Source organism: Pectinophora gossypiella, chromosome 3 (genome assembly GCF_024362695.1).
Source record: "Pectinophora gossypiella chromosome 3, ilPecGoss1.1, whole genome shotgun sequence".
Classification (NCBI taxonomy): Eukaryota; Metazoa; Arthropoda; class Insecta; order Lepidoptera; family Gelechiidae; genus Pectinophora; species Pectinophora gossypiella.
The window spans coordinates 1,673,218-1,694,577 of record NC_065406.1 but is presented as its reverse complement, the minus strand read 5'-3'; the positions used below and the strand labels follow the sequence as shown (position 1 = coordinate 1,694,577).

General features: G+C 40.4%; 1 protein-coding gene across 3 annotated transcripts in view; it reads right to left on the bottom strand.

The window, feature by feature from the left end:
* Positions 1-557: 557 nt before the first annotated feature.
* The window catches only part of LOC126380096 (protein vav), a 38,935-nt gene continuing 18,132 nt past the window's right edge, over positions 558-21,360 (bottom strand). For all 3 annotated transcript variants that reach the window (XM_050029324.1, XM_050029333.1, XM_050029341.1), the window contains exons 5-16: positions 19,915-20,085; positions 19,193-19,408; positions 18,312-18,431; positions 17,481-17,597; positions 16,129-16,305; positions 10,262-10,464; positions 9,596-9,713; positions 8,840-8,982; positions 8,291-8,428; positions 7,415-7,564; positions 6,695-6,863; positions 558-5,715 (exon numbers count right to left, since the gene is read on the bottom strand). In XM_050029324.1, the coding sequence (XP_049885281.1) occupies positions 5,641-5,715; positions 6,695-6,863; positions 7,415-7,564; positions 8,291-8,428; positions 8,840-8,982; positions 9,596-9,713; positions 10,262-10,464; positions 16,129-16,305; positions 17,481-17,597; positions 18,312-18,431; positions 19,193-19,408; positions 19,915-20,085 (1,797 nt within the window). In that variant the 3' untranslated portion in view covers positions 558-5,640. The remainder of the gene's footprint in view (positions 5,716-6,694; positions 6,864-7,414; positions 7,565-8,290; positions 8,429-8,839; positions 8,983-9,595; positions 9,714-10,261; positions 10,465-16,128; positions 16,306-17,480; positions 17,598-18,311; positions 18,432-19,192; positions 19,409-19,914; positions 20,086-21,360) is intronic.

Below are 21,360 nucleotides of genomic sequence, written 5' to 3'. Positions count from 1 at the left end.
TGCTTCCTTACCAACCAAGATTTGGTTTCGATCCATCATAAGCTTACCGTATGTTTACCTACTTATTCTAGTTTTAAAGCATTTTTACGCACCATCAAAAATATTTTAGAGTGCCAATACAATAGATTCTGATAGAAGGAGAGAGACGAATGTCGTTAGGATCCCGTGTCGAGGAAACGGATAGAGACAACGACAGTAATACTTAAAGCACGTACAGTCATGAGCAATATAATGTACCCACTTTAGGACTCTGTCGCACTAACATATTTGACATTTAGTGAGACTTACAGTTCAATTTGTCAAAAAAAGTTAATGTGACGTGGTACCAAAGTGTATACATATTAATGCTCGTGACCGTACCGTGCACATCTAACTAGTACTTAACACATATACACTACTGTAATACTACAAGGTGTCTGTGTATGACCGTAGACAAACATTTATAATTTATACTCTTACTACTAAAAAATTAACAAGGGCCATATTTTATAGGTTTGATTAAGGGTTGAACCACATCAGGCTAACATGCGCAAGGAGATATTATTTTTTCACGGTCATTTCATCGATTCTCACGATATATGTCATGTGTTGTTTTAAGTGTACGCGGTTGTTATCATAATTAAAACACATAATAACGGGTTCTTACCGCGTTTAAATCAGGCACTCATCAGGTGATCATGGCACTTGCAACAGTGTCGATTTATAGGGAGTCTTATATCCCTGATTTAAACGCCGTAAGAACCCGTTATTATGTGTTGGCAAACCAAAAAAGTCATGTCGTTCTGTCGAAATACCACAACGTGATAAATTGTCGATGAAGCCTAACATGGCACCATATTTTTATCAGATTCTGTGGACTTTTGATTTTTGTCACATGTACGTAATATGTCCATACTGTCACTTTTTATCTTTTTGTCTTTTAGCTTAAATTGATATGAATTTGACAAAGGATTCAACACGACATTAAAATAAAATTAATTTAATTTATTTGTACGCCTACCGGCAGATCACAGCGGTCTTATTATTATCTTTGTAACATCTATCCACTGTACCTGTGTGTCACAATAAATGATTTGAATTTGAATTTCGAATTACAAAACGGCTACATCTGTTTCTCGACGTGATAAACGTTTATAGTGACAGTAATTTTACACGACACGCATGTTAGGGGAAATGACAAACTTATCGATTTTGACAAAACTTATCGACTCGATCGATAATTTTATCACGTTGCGCATGTTAGAAAGGCTGGCCGCACCGCATCGTTCTTTCCTACGCGTCTATCCTTTTCTGTCACTCAGCATCGTACTCTTTATCTCGCTCTAGCAAATAACGGTTCTGAATGACAGAAAAGTATAGACGTGTAGGAAAGTGCGATGCAATGCATTAAGTTTAACCTTGAATGTATCGTGTTATTTTTATAACTATTTTTTGTGTCAATTTTTTTGACCGTGCTGTTATATGTATAAATTTAATAATTATGGTATTATAAATTAAAATCATATACAAAATTCATTACAAGAAACTGGCCCTTATTCATTGACACAAACACACGCCTCGTACTGAGATTGCATTGTAGATTTATGACGTGCTCTAGTACGGTCACGAGTACTAATATGTTTACACTTTGAAACCATGTCACATTAACTTCTTTGACAAATTAAACTGTAAGTCTCATTAAATGTCAAATATGATAGTGCGACAGGGTTCTAAAGTGGGTACATGATATTGCTCATGACTGTACCGTGTGTAGACCGTAGCATAGAACACTTGAACCGTGAATTGAACTCACACAGGCAGGGCATAAGGTCGACAATAAATTACCTAACTAATAACATGTCGTTGCTTTGAGTCTGGTGACACATTTGGGATGATTCTTTAAATATTATAACATCAATTTGTACCGCGGGAAACTTCGTATTGCGTAACTTACACAAACTAGGAGAATTACTTCGAATGCAATGGTGCTGATTCCAATACACACCATCTCATTTAATTTTAAGTTCATCATCATCATCAGCCCATTAACCTCCCCACTGATGAAGCACGGGCCTTCCCCATGGATGGATAGGGAGATCGGGCCTTAAACCATCACGCGGGCCCAGTGCGGATTGGTGGTTATTAACAACTGCTAATGCAGCTGGGACCAACGGCTTAACGTGCCATCCGAAGCACGGAGGAGCTCGAGATGAAAACTTTTTTTTGTGGTCACCCATCCTATGACCGGTCTTTGCGAAAGTTGCTTAACTTCAACAATCGCAGACCGAGCGCGTTTACCGCTGCACCACTGAGCTCCTTATATTTTTTTTACGATTTTAAGTTATACCTGCCATTTTCTGATCCGCCGAAAGGGAAAGGGACGGGTAGTCGAAAACCAGTTTTAGGCAGAAACTTAAACAAACCTCTAAAAAGTACAGTGGCCAATAACTCGACAAAATTAAGTAGACAGCACACGTCAAATGTATGTAAACACATACCAGCGAGATGCCTATTTGATTCGTTCATTTATGTTTAAATTAATATCTGTGAATCATCTGTCCCTTTCCTTTTCATCGGATAAGAAAATGACGGGTACAATCTGCGGGAATCAGGACCACTACAAGCATAGTAAGTCTAAAGGAACTATAACAATTGCTTTAGGGGCAATTTCTCAATAACCAGATAGCGTCTGTTTGTAAAATAAAGTGTTCCAAATTTGAATTTTTCCATACAAAACTTTGCGTTGATACATAATTTATAGGTTTAATGAAAAATCTGCCCTTAGCATTTTTAAATATTTTTCCAAGTTTAAACACAACACATATGAAACACCCCATTTACATTATGTATTTATATATTATTGTTTGCTTCGTTAAAATGTGGCACACACGTTTGAGCATAGTTTGACACTCAGTAACTTGCGCAAAGTATCAGATGTTGTTGGCGTCGATCTGGGTTTGTTGATTATATGGCGCATAGCAACGGGGTTTAAAGTAAGGTTTTTTATGTTCGTGGTCCTTCGAGCCCGATATTAGCGAGCGAAATCAAAGATGACCAACTCAGTATTAATGTATAATAAAGAGTAAAAGAACACAAAATTATAATAACCTACCTACTCCACTCCAATCTCATCAGTCATCCCGTGATCATGGCACTTGCAACAGTGTCGAAATATCGGGAGTCTCATATCCCTGCTTTAAACGCGGTAAGAACCCGTTATTATGTGTTTTAATTATTAAATTATAATAATATAAAAGCCTTACTTAACACCCCGTTGTTATGCGCCATATAGCCAACAAACCTACGCAACGGTTGCCATATCTGACGCCAACAGATGTATTGAGGAATCCAAATATTCTACTTACAACAACAAATATACGCTTAACTCTACGTACATCAATTCCTTTTCTCATCATTTAATGTAATTTGGATATTTTTCAATTCTAGACAATGAGAATCGGATTTTAAAATGGATTATTTGTAACATTGAGAGTACGATAATACAGGAGAATTGCTGCTTTGTGCAGAATTATACCCTATTTAACGTGTCACGTATAGAATCACATATCTCTGGTCTCTTTCGCACTAGGCAATGTCCTATATCTCTGTCCTGCTGTCATTCGAATCACGCGTTAAATAGGGTATACACATGTACAGTCATGAGTAATATAATGTACCCACTTTAGGACTCTGTCGCACTAACATATTTGACATTTAGTGAGACTTCAGTTCAATTTGACAAAAAAGTTAATGTGACATGGTACCAATGTGTATACGTATTAATGCTCGTGACCGTAGAGAGTAAACCGACAAATATACTTTATGTGAGAATGTCTGTTACAAGACCGGTACACGAAAAAATCTTATATTATTTTCAATGAGGATAAGAACTAGAAGCTCAAATGTTGGCAGCACTGTTGAGTGTACCTAAATTTTGACAGTTTCCCATACTGTTCAGCTAAAATTCGTAATAAGTTGCTATAAAATGTGACGAGCAGTGGAGTGTATCTCGTCTGAAGAAAAGCAGCCATCAGTTGGAAAAAAATACGTTTTTCTAAGCTTTCCGATCTTTATGGTATAAATATAACACTATGATGTTGCAGTCAAACGCTGCTCAAAAGGTTATAGTGTAAAAATATAACCAAAACAATATGTTTGTTTACTCAAATAGTATGGGGAACTGTCAAAATTTATGGATACTCAACAGTAGCGACACCTGTTGGGAGAAATAGGCAGCTTTTATCCTCATTATTTAACGAGAGAGGGCGTTTCCGAACTGCATCCGATTCTTATCCATACCGAGTCCGAGAATGGTTCGACTCTGAGTCATAGAAAATTACTATGAGATAATTATCACATACAGTTGGCTCGAGCATTATAGAGGGCGATACGGCTCACCATATCACCGTTCGGTGAGGGGTACTTAGTTCATCTTGCGATGGATGTACCTCTAACTACTTTACTGAGATATAGTTGTGAGCTCATGTTATGAGATATCGGATGGATGTAGAGCGCAGGCAACCGTACAAATATTTCCACGGCTGCTTTAGATCCGTTATTTGACGGATAAGAAACGAAGTAGTGCGATTTTTTTAAAAAAAAGAACGTCTAAGGCCCTGTGTCTTGGTTTTTCTTGCAGCTTCTTTTCCCCAGCTATACAGGTTGTGAGAAGCTGCAGTAGTTTTACACGGATGAGACGTTCGTTATGTAAAAAATGACGATTCCAAGTGTAACTATGTTACCTACTGAATAAAGATATTTTTGAATTTGAGTGCGAAAACGCCCTAAAAGTATGGTTCCAGCATGGTTCCACTTATCCAAAATACCTTAAGCAAATTCTTGACTACTTAACGCGTACCTTTCAACCTCACTAACGTTAATTCGCGTTAGATTGACTCGGCTTTGTATAAAGCTCTCTGTTTAGCAAAATATAACACTATCCTTATATACAATCTCCTATTCTTCAACTACTCGCTGCCTTCAGTTTATTCACTGGTTACACATTTAGTTCATAAAAACAGCGAGAGGGTTATCCACATTTCTTTTTGAAAATATCTATGTACAATCTTACTACTGATAGGTGGCAGATTGGTAGACCTGGCAAAGTTCCTTTAGTCCATAATATTGGCATATTCTATAAGACAATGTTACCTAGAAGATGAGACTTTGTCAAGGGCATTTACCAAGTTCGATATATTGTTTATAGTAAAGACATCGACTTGAATATTTTCGCAAAAATGATGGAATGTCTACTAGTACAGCCGATAAAAGACGGTACTCTTTTGTTACGAAATTCAAGCCTTAGCGATTATTCGCAGTATCAATAATGGACATTCGATTTTCAAAGGATACCTATTATTCTTTATGATATTAAATGCCTTTACTATGTAAACAAAACCAATCCACAATCCACACAACCTGCTAATTCTCGCCGTACACGTGCAGAAATTCACGCTTCACTCTTGAGACTCACGGGTCATTGACCTAGACAAGATCTGAAGTCCTCCCGCCAGTGCAGGAAGTCCCGCAGACTTACATAACAAGCTAGACGAGGTCGGCGGGGTCGTGGGGGACGTCGCGGTCGTCCCGCCTGTTCCGCAAGTCCCGCGGCTGCGGCTGCGGCACGAAGATCAGGCCGCGCTCGGCGAGACATAGCTGACATCAGTCCAGTGCGCCGATGCACTCGGGCTCCTCCCGCACGCATTCCTTGGGGAAGTAGCCCGAGCGGTAATCTCCCTGAAGAACACATGGTGATTTTGAGTTACGTTATGTTTAAAACATCAATAGCGAAGATAAAGCCAAACTTCTATCTCTGCCGCACCATTAAAAGATGGAACGGGTTGCCGGCTCAAATGTTCCCTCCTTCTTACAACATGGAGTCCTTTAAGCGAAGCGTGAAGAAGCACCTAGTAGGCCAGTATGGTAGTCGCAACTGATTTGAAACTGACTTATTGCGTTGTTTTTCAGTTGCTCCTGCAATTAGGGCTTCTCTATGTTTATCATCAGGCATAGTTGAGCCAACATAGTTGCCCTGATAAAAAAAAAAACTTCAATCCCAAGTTTTGAACTAACCGCGAGAACTACAGAATTCGTAGCGGGCGACGAGTTTGATTTACCTCACACGAGCACACGCGTTATATATCTCGCTCGCACTTACGCAGTAAGGCGGCACACGGTACGAATGAGATTTTTGTATGGAATGTCTGAACTGTACCGTGGGTTTCAGACTTTTGTAGCCAGCTGCGACGACCATAATGACCTGAATGATTAGCCGTCATTAGGGAATCTCTAACGGCCTCCGTGGTCCAACCCGGAGGTCGCTATATTGTATAATATTAAATATCCCCTATACTTAAAGGCTGCCTGGAGGAGATTGCTACTTAGCAATAATGCCGTCGTTTGTGCAATAAAGTATTTGTTATGTTATGTCCCTGGTTCGAAACCCGGTCGGGGCATAACACAAAAATCACTTTGTGAGCCCTGGTTCCTGAGACATTGCGGGCACATCACCTGATTGTCCGAAAGAACGATGATCACTGCTTGGAAAGGCAGGTTAAAACTTGGTCTCGGTTACTACTTACTAATATAAGTACGTAGTCGTTACATGAGTCATGTCAGGGGCCTATGGCGGCTCAATAGTAACCCTGACACCAGTGTTGATGACGTTGGTAATCCACCTCGTGACCCATATGATAGAAGAATTAGAGGACATTACCTTGTCGAGCGTGCGTCCCTTCCACCAGCCGCGCGAGTCTCCTTCCTTGCTGAGGATGAGGATCTTGGCTCCGGGCCTCAGCGCCAGCTGTGACGACTCCAATGGCCTGAAGTCGTGGATCACTGTCGCTACTAAGCGGCGGAATGGCCAGCGCAGGTTTGAGTTTAGGCTGTAATATGTACATACAGTTTAGAATTATAAATGGGGGGAGGGGGTGGTTTAAAAGACCACATCGAAGCTATTCACATAAAAAGCAATATTCATACTTCCGAAAATGGAATTCTGAGGAATGTGGGTTTCCTCACGATGTTTTCCTTTACTGAGCACGTGATAATCATTTATGATCCAAACATGAATTCGAAAACACAATTCGACAATCATTGGTTTAGGCCTGTGACTGTGATGGATGGCCTTAATTCATAAATAAAATTCGAAAATAAATAAAAAAATAAAATTAGATTGATTTTTGATTATATTAAATTGGCTTCTATTTCTGGATAAGCATTTTCTAATTTATTTTCCAATTCAAAAATTATTATATAATTTTTTTAATTTATTCAGTAGGTAACATAGTTACACTTTGAATCGTCAATATAATAAAATACAAATATAATCGTTTACACAACGAACGTCTCATCCGCCTAAAACTACTGCAGCTTTTGATTTTTTGATCCAGTGAAATACCCTTCTCTGAAATAATGACGTCACATATAGACTTACCCGACGAAGTTCTCCGAGAGGCTGGTCTTCTCGTAGTAGGAGACGAGCTCGACGATGCTGCGGAAGAAGCGCGACTCGGAGAGGTAGTAGTGCGGCACCTGGTCGATGGGCTTGCGGCACACGCGCATGTGCTTCACTGTGTTCTCCGTCCTGCAACCACGGGAGGACAGTCAGTGCTGCTGGTGGTTATTATCATAGAGGAGTTTATTATACATAACATGTGACTGGGCCAACCGTGTATAACAGATTGCCTAAATCAATCGTTGACGCGCTATCATTGAAATGTTTCAAAAGTAGGCATAAATGCTGGCTACTCAAACACAACTTTAATAGCTTTGAAGAATTTTTAACTTTAAAATTTACCACTTAGTATAAGTACCAGTTAGTATTGTATTATTATATTATCCATATGACATGTAATATAACTATTACGAAATAAATGAATATGAATATTGAGGACTTTTCTGGAATATTCTAACTATAATTGGCTCTTCTGTATCCTATATATTTTTATATGTATTATATTTAAAGTAGCTGTTGGTTTTCCGAAAAGCAAATAAATAAATTAAAAAATAGCTAAGGTGTCATCTTTACGATAAAAAAATTCTACATGTAACTGTAAACTTTTCACTAATACAGTTGGCTCGACCATTATAGACGGCGATACGGCTCACCTATCACGTTGGTCTAACAGAAAACTCGGTGAGGAGTGGGCACTTAGTTCATCCTGCGGTGGATGTCCCCGACCACCGCAATTGGGATATAGTGGTAGTAGTTTTACAGCTAGTTACATAATATGTAATTTAATTTTTGACGTTAAGAAACCGCTGACTAGGTAAGCCAAGCTTTTGTGTAATGTAAAGCAGCGCTGCGTACTTGAGCGAGAGCGCGTAGTGCGTGTCTGAGTCGGCGGGCGCGCGCGCATGCGCGGGCCGCACGCGCAGCAGGAACGTGCCGTCCAGCCGCCGCTCCAGCCGCGCCGTGGCCGTCTCGCGGCCCATCTCGCCCACGTACCTGCGCACCACACACGCTTACAACTACAGCGTCGGGAAATAAAAAGGTTGCCGCCATCTGTCACTGTCACGTACACTCGTACCTCGTAATAGTCAAAGTAGACTTTAATCATTTGAGTGTCCCAATTATCCTCTCTGCTACAACTTTAGGTAATTACTTGAGTGTCAAAATAATCGTCTCGGACACTATTCCTGAAATGATTAGTCAATTTGTAGTCGTTTGTGGAATTTGGTTATTTCGCTGATTAAATATGTCCTTGAAAAAGCACCCAATGTTTCAACCCAGTACTCGATCCATCTAAACATAAAATTTCTGTTCATCTAAATTAGACACTACTTTAACTGACTTCAAAAAGGAGGAGGTTCTTAATTCAACGCGTTTGTGTTTTATGAAATGATTTAGTATAGGTACCACATGTAGTAGTGCAGCGCCTGGTCGGGCTGGTGGTGGTGCGGCGGCAGCGGCGGCGCGGGCGCGGGCCCGCCGCAGCAGCGGCCCGACAGCGCGATGCAGTCCTTGTGCGCGCACGCGTTGCACACCGTGCACAGGTAGCCCTGCCACGACAAGTAGGGAAGCATTAAGTACTTTCCATGCCTTGCATGCATGAAGCACCAACTCGTAAGAAGCGTTTAGCTTCGTCGTCTCTATTACAAAAAGCCAAGGTTTGGAATTCTTTGCCCGCGAATCTCGTTCTCCAATAAGTACAATCTGGGCCATTTCAAGGCAAGAGTGAATAAGCATTTTCTAGGTAAGCATGTCATTCTCGGCCACATCGTCATTTACCATCAGGTCAGATTGTGGCCAAATGCTTGCTTATTATGTGCTCAGTAGGACGAGTACACATACTTCTAGAAGATGAAAATTTACCCTAAAGCATTTGATTGTGTAAATATCAACACAATTGAAATGTTGTTAGTGTATCTACACTACTACGGAGTTACACTATAGCTACACTATAACACGAAATCTCTTAAAGTAAATAGAACTCAATAACTTTAAATAACGGAGCAAGAAGGCTTCTAAAAATAAGTGTACCCCAAGGCTCAATATTGGGTCCACTTCTATTCCTAACGCACCTTAACGCACATTATTGAATGTTACGTACTAAGAACAAAATTTGTAGAGCTTAAAAGCGTCATCTACTGATGCTTAACAACTATATTTTACCTGGAATATCCTGCCCTTGAGGAACTTGGAGCAGTGATGGCAGGTTGCGGGCTTGTCAAACGTGTGGAGAACAAACTTATGATTCGTGCTGCGGCAGCCGGCCGGCTCCAGGTTGTCACTAAAAGACACAAATACACGGATTAATTTGAAGCAATTATGACCTGAAAACTAATTAATAACCTTCTTCATTTTAGAAATCGAATAAAAGATAATTTAGGACAGATATAGAGGAAAGACAAGAAGAATCAGTAAACTTGCAGATATATTTGGTATTACAAAATTAAGTGTTGATAAAAAGAATTATTTTTATGTATAATGAAATGCAAAATGTATTATTTTTATTTTTATGTGTAATGAGTTGACGAAAAGAGAACCATAATGAAGACTATAGAGAACCGGAGAGGAAATATGATTGGCCACCTGATACTACACGATTCATTTATAATAAACATCATAGAAGGAAAAATTTAAGGGAAGAGAGGAAGGGGTAGACCTGGGAGAACATTTATGAAACAAATAAAAGAGAAAGTGCAGGTCGTGTCGTATCGGGAGGTGAAGGATTTGGCGGGAAGAAGAGAGGAATGGCGATTACTCGACTGACAAGAGCGCAGCTCTTAATTAAAGGGAGATAGAAAGATGATGAAATGCGTAATAAGAAAAACTCACATAGCGTCCCGGATAGCCTTCACCCACTTGCGCTTGCAGTCATCTGTGCGCGCGTACAAGGTAAATGTAGCATCTTTCGTCCGCCTCACGAGGTAGAAGTGTGACGCCCAGCGCGCATCAGTGCGTAGCGCGCGGCGTCCACAACCCTCCTCAACTCGGTACTCCGCCAAACGCACACCTACACGATACGAGTATTGGTTCTCCTGGAACAATTTAAGGAATTTTAAATAGATAATATCTTTGTCTTTGGAATTGGAGGGCGGATTAACCGAAAAAAAATAATAAAGATAATGGTAAAATAATTCCTGTCTGTTTCAAAAGTTGTCGTCTTTGAGTTTTGGATAACTATGGATGGACAAAGAGAGAAAATAAAATGAGAGCTCTCAGCGCTCTCCATTTGTCCAGTCAAGTAGTTAATGCCAAAAAAACGCGTCAAAATAGCGGATGAAGGTGGATCTGACAAAGATTGAGAGCGAAAAAGAGGCTGAGTAAGGAATAGAGAAAGAAATTCATCGTGATGGAGAAGACAGGTACATGGTAAACAGCTGAACGCATTCTAGTTATTTCTGTACTCCAAGCTCAACAACGTGACGATAAATACGAAAACAATTCAGCGAGATGATGTAAGTTCGCACCCCGTACGAACACACCGCCCGTGTGTGGCCACAAAAAAAGCGTCGCTCGACATACGGGGCACCGGCACGACCCCAAGCATCGCGTCGCAGTATGTACCTACACAACTTGCAAAATTCAACGGAATTGTTAGTGCGAATGTCGCCTAATAATTATGAACTTCGAAAATACTCATATTTAAATAATTATACCAAACTATATTATCTATCTAATTTAAGATAAATGAAAACAGTTTTCAGTCTTCAGCTACGGTATAGAATAAGTTCTTGCCTATAAGTTCCGAACTTCCCAGCGTTAATTAAAACACATAATAACTGGTTCTTACCGAGTTTAAAGCAGGGATATGAGACTCCCGATATTTCGACATTGTTGCAAGTGCCATGATCACGGGATGACTGATGAGAGTAGACAGATATGTCTGCCTATAGAAAATTATGGATCTACCTACTCCACTCCAATCTCTGTCGAAATATCGGGAGTCTCATATCCCTGCTTTAAACGCAGTAAGAACCCGTTATTATGTGTTTTAATTATGATAATAATCGCGTAAACTTAAAACAATGTATTCCCAGCGTTAAGATAGTAATGTAAATGCGCAATCTGTTTAGTCATCACAGTATCTCGTGTCCTGCGTGTTCAACAAGTCGGTGCAAGGGAAATCAATAAAATGCGCCGTAGGATGTGTTATTTATAGCCTCGGTGGAGATCGGAACTGGAAGCTGGGTGGGAGTGAAATAGTGTAACGGAACGATGCAAAACTACATTATTGACGTTTCAAGGAAAGGTCAGGTAAATGCCGAAGCGATAAGTTTGATAGAACATGTAATTCAAATTCTGAATGCTGTAAGAATTTTTCAGTTTGTCGAGCAAAAAGAACGGCATTGTAGAGTACTTATGATCTATATCCTCCGGTAACGACCTCCGTGGTCCAGTGGTTGAGCGTTGGGCTCACGATCCGGAGGTTCCGGGTTCGAATCCCGGTGGGGACATATCACGAAAATCACTTTGTGATCCCTAGTTTGGTTAGGACGTTACAGGCTGATCACCTGATCGTCCAAAAAGTAAGATGATCCGTGCTTCGGAAGGCAAGTTAATCCGTTGGTCCCGGTTACTACTTACTGATGTAAGTAAGTAGTCGTTACATGATCCATGTCAGGGGCTCTTGGCGGCTCAATAATAACCCTGACACCGGGGTTGATGAGGTTGGTAATTCACCTCTCAACCCACACGATAGAAAAGAGAGATCCCTCCGGTTAATGAGGGGCTTTTTGGGTCACTAAACTAGCGGGTGGCTGCTTTGACTTTTCCCGCTCAATAATTATTGCCAATAATAACGTGCGGTCAGTTCTAAAATTAATTCTTCATCTTATCTTGTGGGTTGTGATCGATTTAATAACTGTATGTTATCAATTTTATAGTGAAATCGAGTAATAATGTACGATCGAGACGCCACCTTCACTCTTGATTTACTCTGTACTAGAAGTCAGACGTTGTGGCTTCCTTGTGAATATTAATTTAGTAGGATTATAAGAACATATTCGTCTTTTATACTAAATAGATGTTTTCTTTTGGCCCATATCCAATAAATACAATGCACCTTCAGCCTACTCCTACAGGGATACAGGCGTGATGCCTGGTATGTTACCATCTAAGTTAGCACATTGTTTTGGATAAACAAGGAATAGCCACACGCAACAGGTGAAGTCGGCGTAGAAAAAGCCCGATCGACATTTAGCTAGTTTACAATAAATGACAAACGTTACGACGCAAAACCTAGCTTTATTGATCCCTTGCACCACCCAACATCCAATACTATAGGGTACCTACCTATGCCTAGAAACATCTAGAAAACTCCCCAATAAACACCTCTATGTAAATAACTGTAAGGGTGCAAATGGCGATGCACCGTCCGCAGATTCGACATTGAGATACGTGCGCAGATTTACATCTCTATGACATTGAAATAAGGTGTTTTTGATAAGTTCTAAATAAATTATTATTTTGCGATCATGTCTAATTGAGTTGAGATAGTAATTTAGAGCCTATTTTTGTGGATTGCAGTTGTTTTTCGCGTCAGAAAAGTTGGTAAAATGTTGCATATAAATGAGTGTCTATCAGAAATACAGAGTGACCTTTCATTGCCGCTATAAATAGGATCTAGGGAAGCGCAGTTATTGATTTCTGTAGGGCGCAGGACGCACACGGTGCAGTCTAGGTAATACAGCGAATCACTGCCGCTACTCTGATTTCCTGGGATTTCAGCGCGAGGCGTGGATTGGAAATTTATGTTTGACGACAGTCTCAATCGCTTTGCATGGAGTAGCATTAACATAATAAATCAATTATGAATAGTACATATCAGACATTTATGAATAGAGGAGCTCGGTGGCGCAGCGGTAAACGCGTTCGGGCTGCGATTGTTGAAGTTAAGCAACTTTCGCAAAGGCCGGTCATAGGATGGGTGACCACACAAAAAAAAAAAGTTTTCATCTCTAGCTCCTCCGTGCTTCGGAAGGCACGTTAAGCCGTTGGTCCTGGCTGCATTAGCAGTCGTTAATAACCATCAATCCGCACTGAGCCCGCGTGGTGGTTTAAGGCCCGATCTCCCTATCCATCCATAGGGAAGGCCCGTGCCCCTGCAGTGGGGACGTTAATGGGCTGATGATGATGAATAGCACAGTTTAGGTGTTACTGTGATTAATAATTTTACAAATATAAAAAGTCTTTATTGCACAACAAGACAAGAAAGATAACCATCACAAATAGGACTTATTGCTAAAACACACACACACCTGTATCCATACACTTGTACGGTCACGAGTACTAATATGTATACACTTTGAAACCATGTCACATTAACTTTTTTGACAAATTAAACCGTAAGTCTCATTGAATATCAAACATGATATTGCGACAGGGTTTTAAAGTGGGTACATGATATTGCTCATGACTGTACACAAACATACTCCACACACACACCTCTTCTTGCATTTACATACTCTTCTTAATATATTTTTTTTGACGTGACTTACTGTAGATTTGCCGCAGATGGCATTAACTACTTGGCCGGACAAATGGGGAGCGCTGAAGACTCTCACCCGGTACAACGTTTAATACAACAGGCCTGAGGGTGCCCAGTTGGGCGCGAACCTCGGCTCAGGACGTCGTCTGAGAGGAAAAATATTTGAAAGAATTAATCGACCCTCGTAGGTCGATAGCGATAAGCGCTGATTGAGGGAAATCGTCAACCACTTGGGTCGGTATCGGGGTCCTGAAGTGGTTGGTGTCACGAGCTGATTGGCTGCTTCTATGGCTAGAGTAATCGGGTCGTCAGGATCGTATATTACGTCCTTCGGAAGCCGATACTTTTCAGTACCGTCCCAAAGCGGGATATGGGTCTTCTTACTAAACTAATTTACTTATGATATAATTAATTACTGAGATTGTTAATGATACCTACCAATTTATAGTACGTGGTAACTTGTAAAGGCTGTTCTATTTTTAAGTAATTCTGTTATTTAAGTATACTTTCGCTGTAAGTTACTTTGTTCGGCCAAGTAGTTAATGCCATTTGCGGCAAATCTACAATAAGTCACGTCAAAAAAAAAAAAGCTGTAAGTTACCCAAATAAAATATAAAAAGCAATATTTACTAGACAACCTTAGGATTATTAAAAAAAAGTGGAATGCCGTGGTCACCGCCTACCCTAATGGGAAATAGGCGTGGTATTATGTATGCAAATTTTACATTTAACAATATTACATGTGAAATGAAAATTATGAAATCGCAAGGCGGTTTTTAGAGACGCTTGGTAAAGGGAGAGGTCTTTGCTCAGCAGTGGGATACAAATTAGGCTACAAAAAATTGGTATGTATGTTGATTAATGTATTGTCGCACTCTTTAGTTGGGCAGCGACTGGCTGGTCTCCGGCCTGTCATGAAATTACATTTTTGTTTTATCTTTTTATATTTTTTTCGTTTTCTGTTGTCTTTCTGCGGTGCTCTTCTCGCTTACATGTATAATAAAGAATATACTAATTGCAGATTTAGTCAGAAAAAGAAAATGTTGATTAATCACTATGAAAACACACAAACACTATTAAACAACCCACTTAAAATGAATGTTCAGCCAACCGCCGTTCAGCGTATGCCTAGTAACCTTGATTTATATTATTTTATTTATTTACCTTAAGACTGACTTAAAAAGAGATTGACTTATTGAAATCCCCGATAAAGCCCGCTCACCATGTGGTTTTATTACTTCTAGTCAAATTAGCCTTCCCGCGCGCGAACTTCTCCCTTAGGCCGCTCACACTTTGATGCGTTTTCCAAGTAAGTACTATGGGAGTGCGCACGCTAGCTGCGAATCGGTCGTCATAGAAATTGATTTGATGAAAATTTATTGATAAATTCGTAAGATCTCGAATCGAATCTAAATTGTAGCCGACTTGATCAACTGATAATAGAAAAAATAACCACTTACTTAATTAAAGTCGGTTTTGTTTATTTATTATAAACAATTGAAAAGTACATTTTTATATTTAATATAGTACATCACAAACTTAAAAAGGCAATATAATTAAAAAGACAACATATATTCACTGGCAAAGTATTTAAACAGCAAAGACAGCTGTAGAACTTTTAAAAAACAAAAATAGTATAGGCTCGCGTTTGACCACAATGATGGTAAGTAATGTGGACTAGCGAGACATGAATTATCTACGATCCAAAAATAAATTCACGCACAAATAGTTGATTTCAGTGGTTTAGAGACCAATTTTACACTTTGTCATTTTGTCATGCGTTCTCCGAACAGGGCTACAGTAAGTATTCAAATACCTTTTATTATACTACCCCAAGAAAAAACCCAAACACACGTAATACCTATAGCTTTTTTCGGCGGGGGTGTGCTGCCGCCAAAGGATGCTTCGTTTCGGGGTAACGAACAGGGCATAGTACCCCGCTAGACACAAGTTAGTGTGTGTGGTAGTGGGACTAGGGATCGACGATCCAACGGTGTTATGTTGGAAGTTGTACGTGCGTCAAGCTGTGTGTGTAAACTTCGATAGCGCGTTTCAGGACTGCATATTGAATAGTGGCGCCATCTGTTGCATGTGGACGGAACTAGCTAGTCAACTAGTGAGCTCCCCGCCACAGGTTAACCCATTATTATACCTGACATAAAAGCAAGCTCTTATAAAAAAAAAAGACAAAAGAAACTGTATAGTAACTTACCTTGACCGGCTTGCAGAGCAGCATGAGCTTGTCGAAGACGAACACGTACCGCGAGCGCAGCTTCTGGTCCTCGTGCGCGCGCACGCGCAGCTCCCCGTCCAGCAGCAGGCGGCCGTACGCCGCCAGCCCCGCGCCGCCCGCGCCCAGCGCGCCGCCCTCCCAGTCTATTATGCTCTCCTGACGCGACCATTCAAATAATATCAATAAGGGTCCTACGTAAGCACAGTCATTGTCAGGGGCCTTTGGCAGCTCAATAATAACCCTGACACGAGAATTGATTAGGTTGATAATCCACCTCACAACACACGATAGAAGAATAAGGGTAGAGGTAACTTAGGGTGTTTCCCGTTCGACCGATTAATCGACCCAGTGAGACTTCTTTCTTCTTTCTCGTTCATACTTATCTAACAATCCTCGGATAGAAGGGACAATAAATGCCATTGCGCATTGGGCCGATTAATCGGTCGACCGATCGGACGAACGGGAAAAACTCGTAACTTAATAAAAACCGATAGGGGGAACGTATCATTTTCAGTATAATGCGATAGTTCATTATGGGATCACCCACGGAATAGAAGAAAATTGATAGTTATTCAAAAGGAAAATAAAGCATAATTTCGAGCTATTGCTGTTTGCAGGATTGCATATTAATCTTACCGCTCCGCTTGTGTAAGTGTAACGCAGCCTAAAGCTATGTTCTATATCGCGAGTGAAAACTATTAATTCACTGCGATTTCAAACAGCGATTCAGATAATGGTTAGTATACTCAGTTCCTAACTCAAAACGTGTAAATATATTTTCACGGTCAATATCAAATACGACTTTACCTGTACCGATAATTTTAGAAAAAAAAAGGAAAACCAACACCTTACAAAACAAGTTATTTTTTTTAAATAAGTCAATTTTGATATTGCCTTATATTGGAGAGGTCAAAAATGAACATTTAGGATCAAACTTGGAGCTCTAAGACACCCGTAATCTTCTTCTTATCGTGTGGGTTGTGACGTGGATTACCAACCTCATCAAGCTTGGTGTCAGGGTTACTATTGAGCCGCCTAAGGCCCCTGACATGGCTCTTGTAACGACTACATACTTACATTAGTAAGTATGTAACCGGGACTAACAGCTTAACGTGCCTTCCGAAGCACGGATCATCTTACTGTCGGACAATCAGGTGATCAGCCTGTAATGTCCTATCCAAACTAGGGATCACAGAGTGATTTTTGTGATATGTCCCCATTGGAGTCCGAACCCGGGGTCTCCGGATCGTGAGACCAACGCTCAACCACTGGTCCACAGAGGCCGTTACAAGTTGGTACCTGTAATAACACACTGTAATAATTGAACTGACCTGCACTTTGGCAAGTAACGCCAGTACTTCGCTGTCGCGCTTCACTTCGTTAATGTACTGCGCTACGTCCACCATCGCTTCCTTCGCGCGCTCTAAACCGCGGAATTCCTCGTGATTCTGCAATAAATGGATCAATGAAACAAGCATTTTTAAATAGCTTGATTTTTTTTTATTATGGGATGTTCCTTCGACAGTAGTATAAGACAAAACTCTTTCAGTCAAATATTTATGATGGAAAATAATAAAGAAGGTACATTTTCTTTATTAACGTAAATTAAAAAAAAAAAACAAATTACATGTTTTTTTTGTGAAATTCTTATGAAATTCCACAGTCTCTGCTTATCCCCGTGAGAAATAGGCATGATTTTATGTATGTATAAAATATAGGTATTTTAAATAAAAATTATAGCAAATTTTTTCAATACTATTTTCATAAGAAAAAGGAAACCAAAAACCTGGAAAAACTATACATACAAAAAATAGGGAAGAATCAAAAGTTAAGTTTCTTTTTATATAAGTACATTTTTTTTTTGGTGGAGGGCAAGAGGGAAACCATTGCCCTATTTATCCCTAAAAACTAGCATGGAGAATGCTACACCGACAAGAGCGTGGCTCTTAGGCCGGGTTTCCACTGACGCGGAGATGTGCGGATTTGACCAATCACAGTCGAAAAACGAAGACGCTCTCTCACTCTCTCCCTCACGGTGATTGGTTGATTCCTGCAAATCTCTGCTCCTCTCCACCCACCTCCGCGTCAATGGAACCACAGCCTGAAATTAGTGATATGTGACATTTTTTTTATATTATTTTTATTATAACAAAAATACCAACCGGCTGTGTCTCAGACACGAGCTTGTCAAGCAGCAGGTGATATTTGAGCACGCGCTGCATCGGCACCGACAAGATGTCTCGCAGCTGAATGCGCCCGTCGCTGTGCTCCTTCTGACATTTCTGCAATTACACTACTCTGTGACCACTGCTCGACCAACATAGGTGTTGTTAGAACAGAATCGAACGGCCTAATCTCGACTGATACATCATTATGCTAATGGTCGTCACAACACTGGCTTTGCACTTTGACAGATCTAACATGTACCGCGTATTGAAACGCTATATTGAAATAATTGCACTAAACTAGACGTTCTGTTTATTAGTAAGTAGCTATCTGTCGTTAGATCAGCATATCAGCATCTAGAGGAAATTAAGACATTTTGACAAACAATTTGTTTTCTGCCAAGGCGCCTATTTGTCTTGGTGGAGTAAAACCCGCGGTGTTAATTCTTCGTTTAAAACCTCCACACCAAAATTAATAATAAAACATCGAAATTGTAGTCTGACAGGTAGTCGCTTCTGTAAAAAACCGCATCTATCTAAAGGAATTGTGGTAGAACAATTCGTTATTATGAATTTGATGAGTGAACATGATACGTAATATAGGTATGTACGCTATAGTTAACATGAATAACAGATAAAATATAGTAAAGGATGTCGCATCAGAATTGAAAAAAAAAAAGAGTAAATGTTTCCCGTTATTCCGTTTTCACGAGATTCGCTTACCTAACCTGCAGATTTAACAGGTCTTGTTTAAAAAAAAAATATACGGTCGAATTGAGAACCTCCTCCTTTTTTGAAGTCGTTAAAAATAAAATTCATCTTAGCTATAAAGACCTCCCATCTCAGTAACGCCATCTAGTGAGCAAAATGAAACTTACCGCCAACTGCTTGCTGAATGTGTTGTCCCGTTGGTCGAGGGTCTTGAGCGTGTCCTGAGCGTGTGTGAGGTTAGAGCAGTAGTCTCCGTAGAGCAACAGGCGTTCCCGCCACGCTAGGAACACGTCTGCCAGGCGCGGAGCCCCGCTACCGGGCACGCACGCCTCTGTTGCTAGTTTCAGCTGCCGAAGCAGGCCTGTGTGGATGTCATGGAGTTCCTACGGGGGAATTTGAGGATTGTAGTTTGCTGTTTTCTTGTCTAGAAAGTTGATTTTATACCCATTTTATACGCAACAGTGGGACGACGCAGGCTGATTAAATTATGTAGAGATAGATATAGTATTTTTTTTTTAATTTAAAGCAGAGTTTGGAGCGGAAAGGTACGGTAGTTTAGTAATAGATGCCGCGTCAGATTATGCTTTTATTAATATTGACAGTTTTTTTTTGAAAGGAGTTGACAAACGCTACACTTTCCGCATCTTGGAATTATTTCTAATTTATTTTAAGGAAGACTTACGGCCATAAACATTTCTTAAAATAAGTACCAAATAATAGAACAAAGCCTAAAAACAATTCTATGTTATTGCTGTCATATATTTACCTAATATTCACAAAAATACATACAAATAAAACTATTAAAATCAGGTAGAAATAAATCGAAAATCGGAATGAAAGTGTTAATAGCTAACTTCAAAGAAATGTAAAATTAAAATTACAAACATACCTTTATGCCAAAAAAGATGACTTGTAGGTCCTGCGGCTTCAGGTACGGAGTGAGGGGTCGAAGGAAGTATTTTATGATCTTGCTGAGTACGTCCACGTAGTTACATTCAGTGTCCACCAGCTCCCTGATGACGTAATCACGCTTCTCGAGACTGTGCGAAGATGTCGCTAGCTGCAATTTTAGGAGGGGATGAAGGCTTGTAGTGGGGGGGTGACGACAGACTGGCGATAACGGAGCGCGTTTAGAGCAATTTCGCTAAAATGTGCTGGAGTTCGAAGGAGCTTGAGAATAAGAAAGCTAAGGTTGAAGAGTCTGCGGAACTGGGCGACGTTAAAAAAGGCGTTTCATTGTCTGATAGATTATCCAAAACATATCCGCCAAATGGTACCGGATAACTTCTGAATAGTCTATTAGATTACCAGCATGTACTGAACTGAATCAAGCCCTTAACTCCGTTCGGACAAGACAGAACGAGTATTTCAAGACTTGAAGAGGAACGCCGACGCGTTCTACCGTACGACGTAAACAAAAAAGAAATCCGCAATATCGCCGGCAAGTAGAACGTAAGCGTGTCCAGAGCTCGCACAGCTGAGCGAAATTGATAACGTGATGAGCCTTACCGTTAGCAGCATGACGCGGACGCGACAGCCGAAACCCGTCTAGTCGCCTTTCAATTAACCAACGAAACCCAAGCCACATTGACCAAATAAACTAATTCTACAAAAACATGTCAAATGCTATAAAAACTGCAAACTGGCGGTGAAAACATTTCGGTTCGGAACGAGCTACGCATGTCGTGTCAATGAATAATTCAGGAAGTGTTCGGAATGCTGTATGAAACTTTTTATTGTAGACAACGTAATTTGGGTTGAAGCCGCGCGTGAAATCTGTCTCGGACACGGCAGTGGGGGAAGTAACGTGCTCTTCCTTCTAGTACCGCGAGCCAGTTGTGGTTGTGAGCCAAAAAAGGCGTGATTAGGTATACTTGTTGCACGTTTAAATTCTTGATAGTTTCTACATAAAGATAAAAATCAAATCATCATCATCACCAGCCCATTAACGTCCCCACTGCTGGGGCACGGGCCTTCCCTACGGAAGGATAGGGAGATCGGGTCTTAAACCATCACGGGCCCAGTGCGGATTGATGGTTATTAACGACTGCTAATGCAGCCGGGACTAACGGCTTAACGTGCGTTCTGAACCACGGAGGAGCTCGAGATGAAAACTTTATTTTTGTGGTCACCCATCCTATGACCGGCCTTTGCGAAAGTTGCTTAACTTCAACAATCGCAGCCCGAGCGCGTTTACCGCAACGCCACCGAGCTTCTCAAAAAAAAATCAAATATCAAACTTTTATCACTCGTAAGGTCACGACTATATCCCAATTGGTGTAGTCAAAGGCATATCCATCGCCGAATACGACGAACTAACTACTTCACCGAGCAT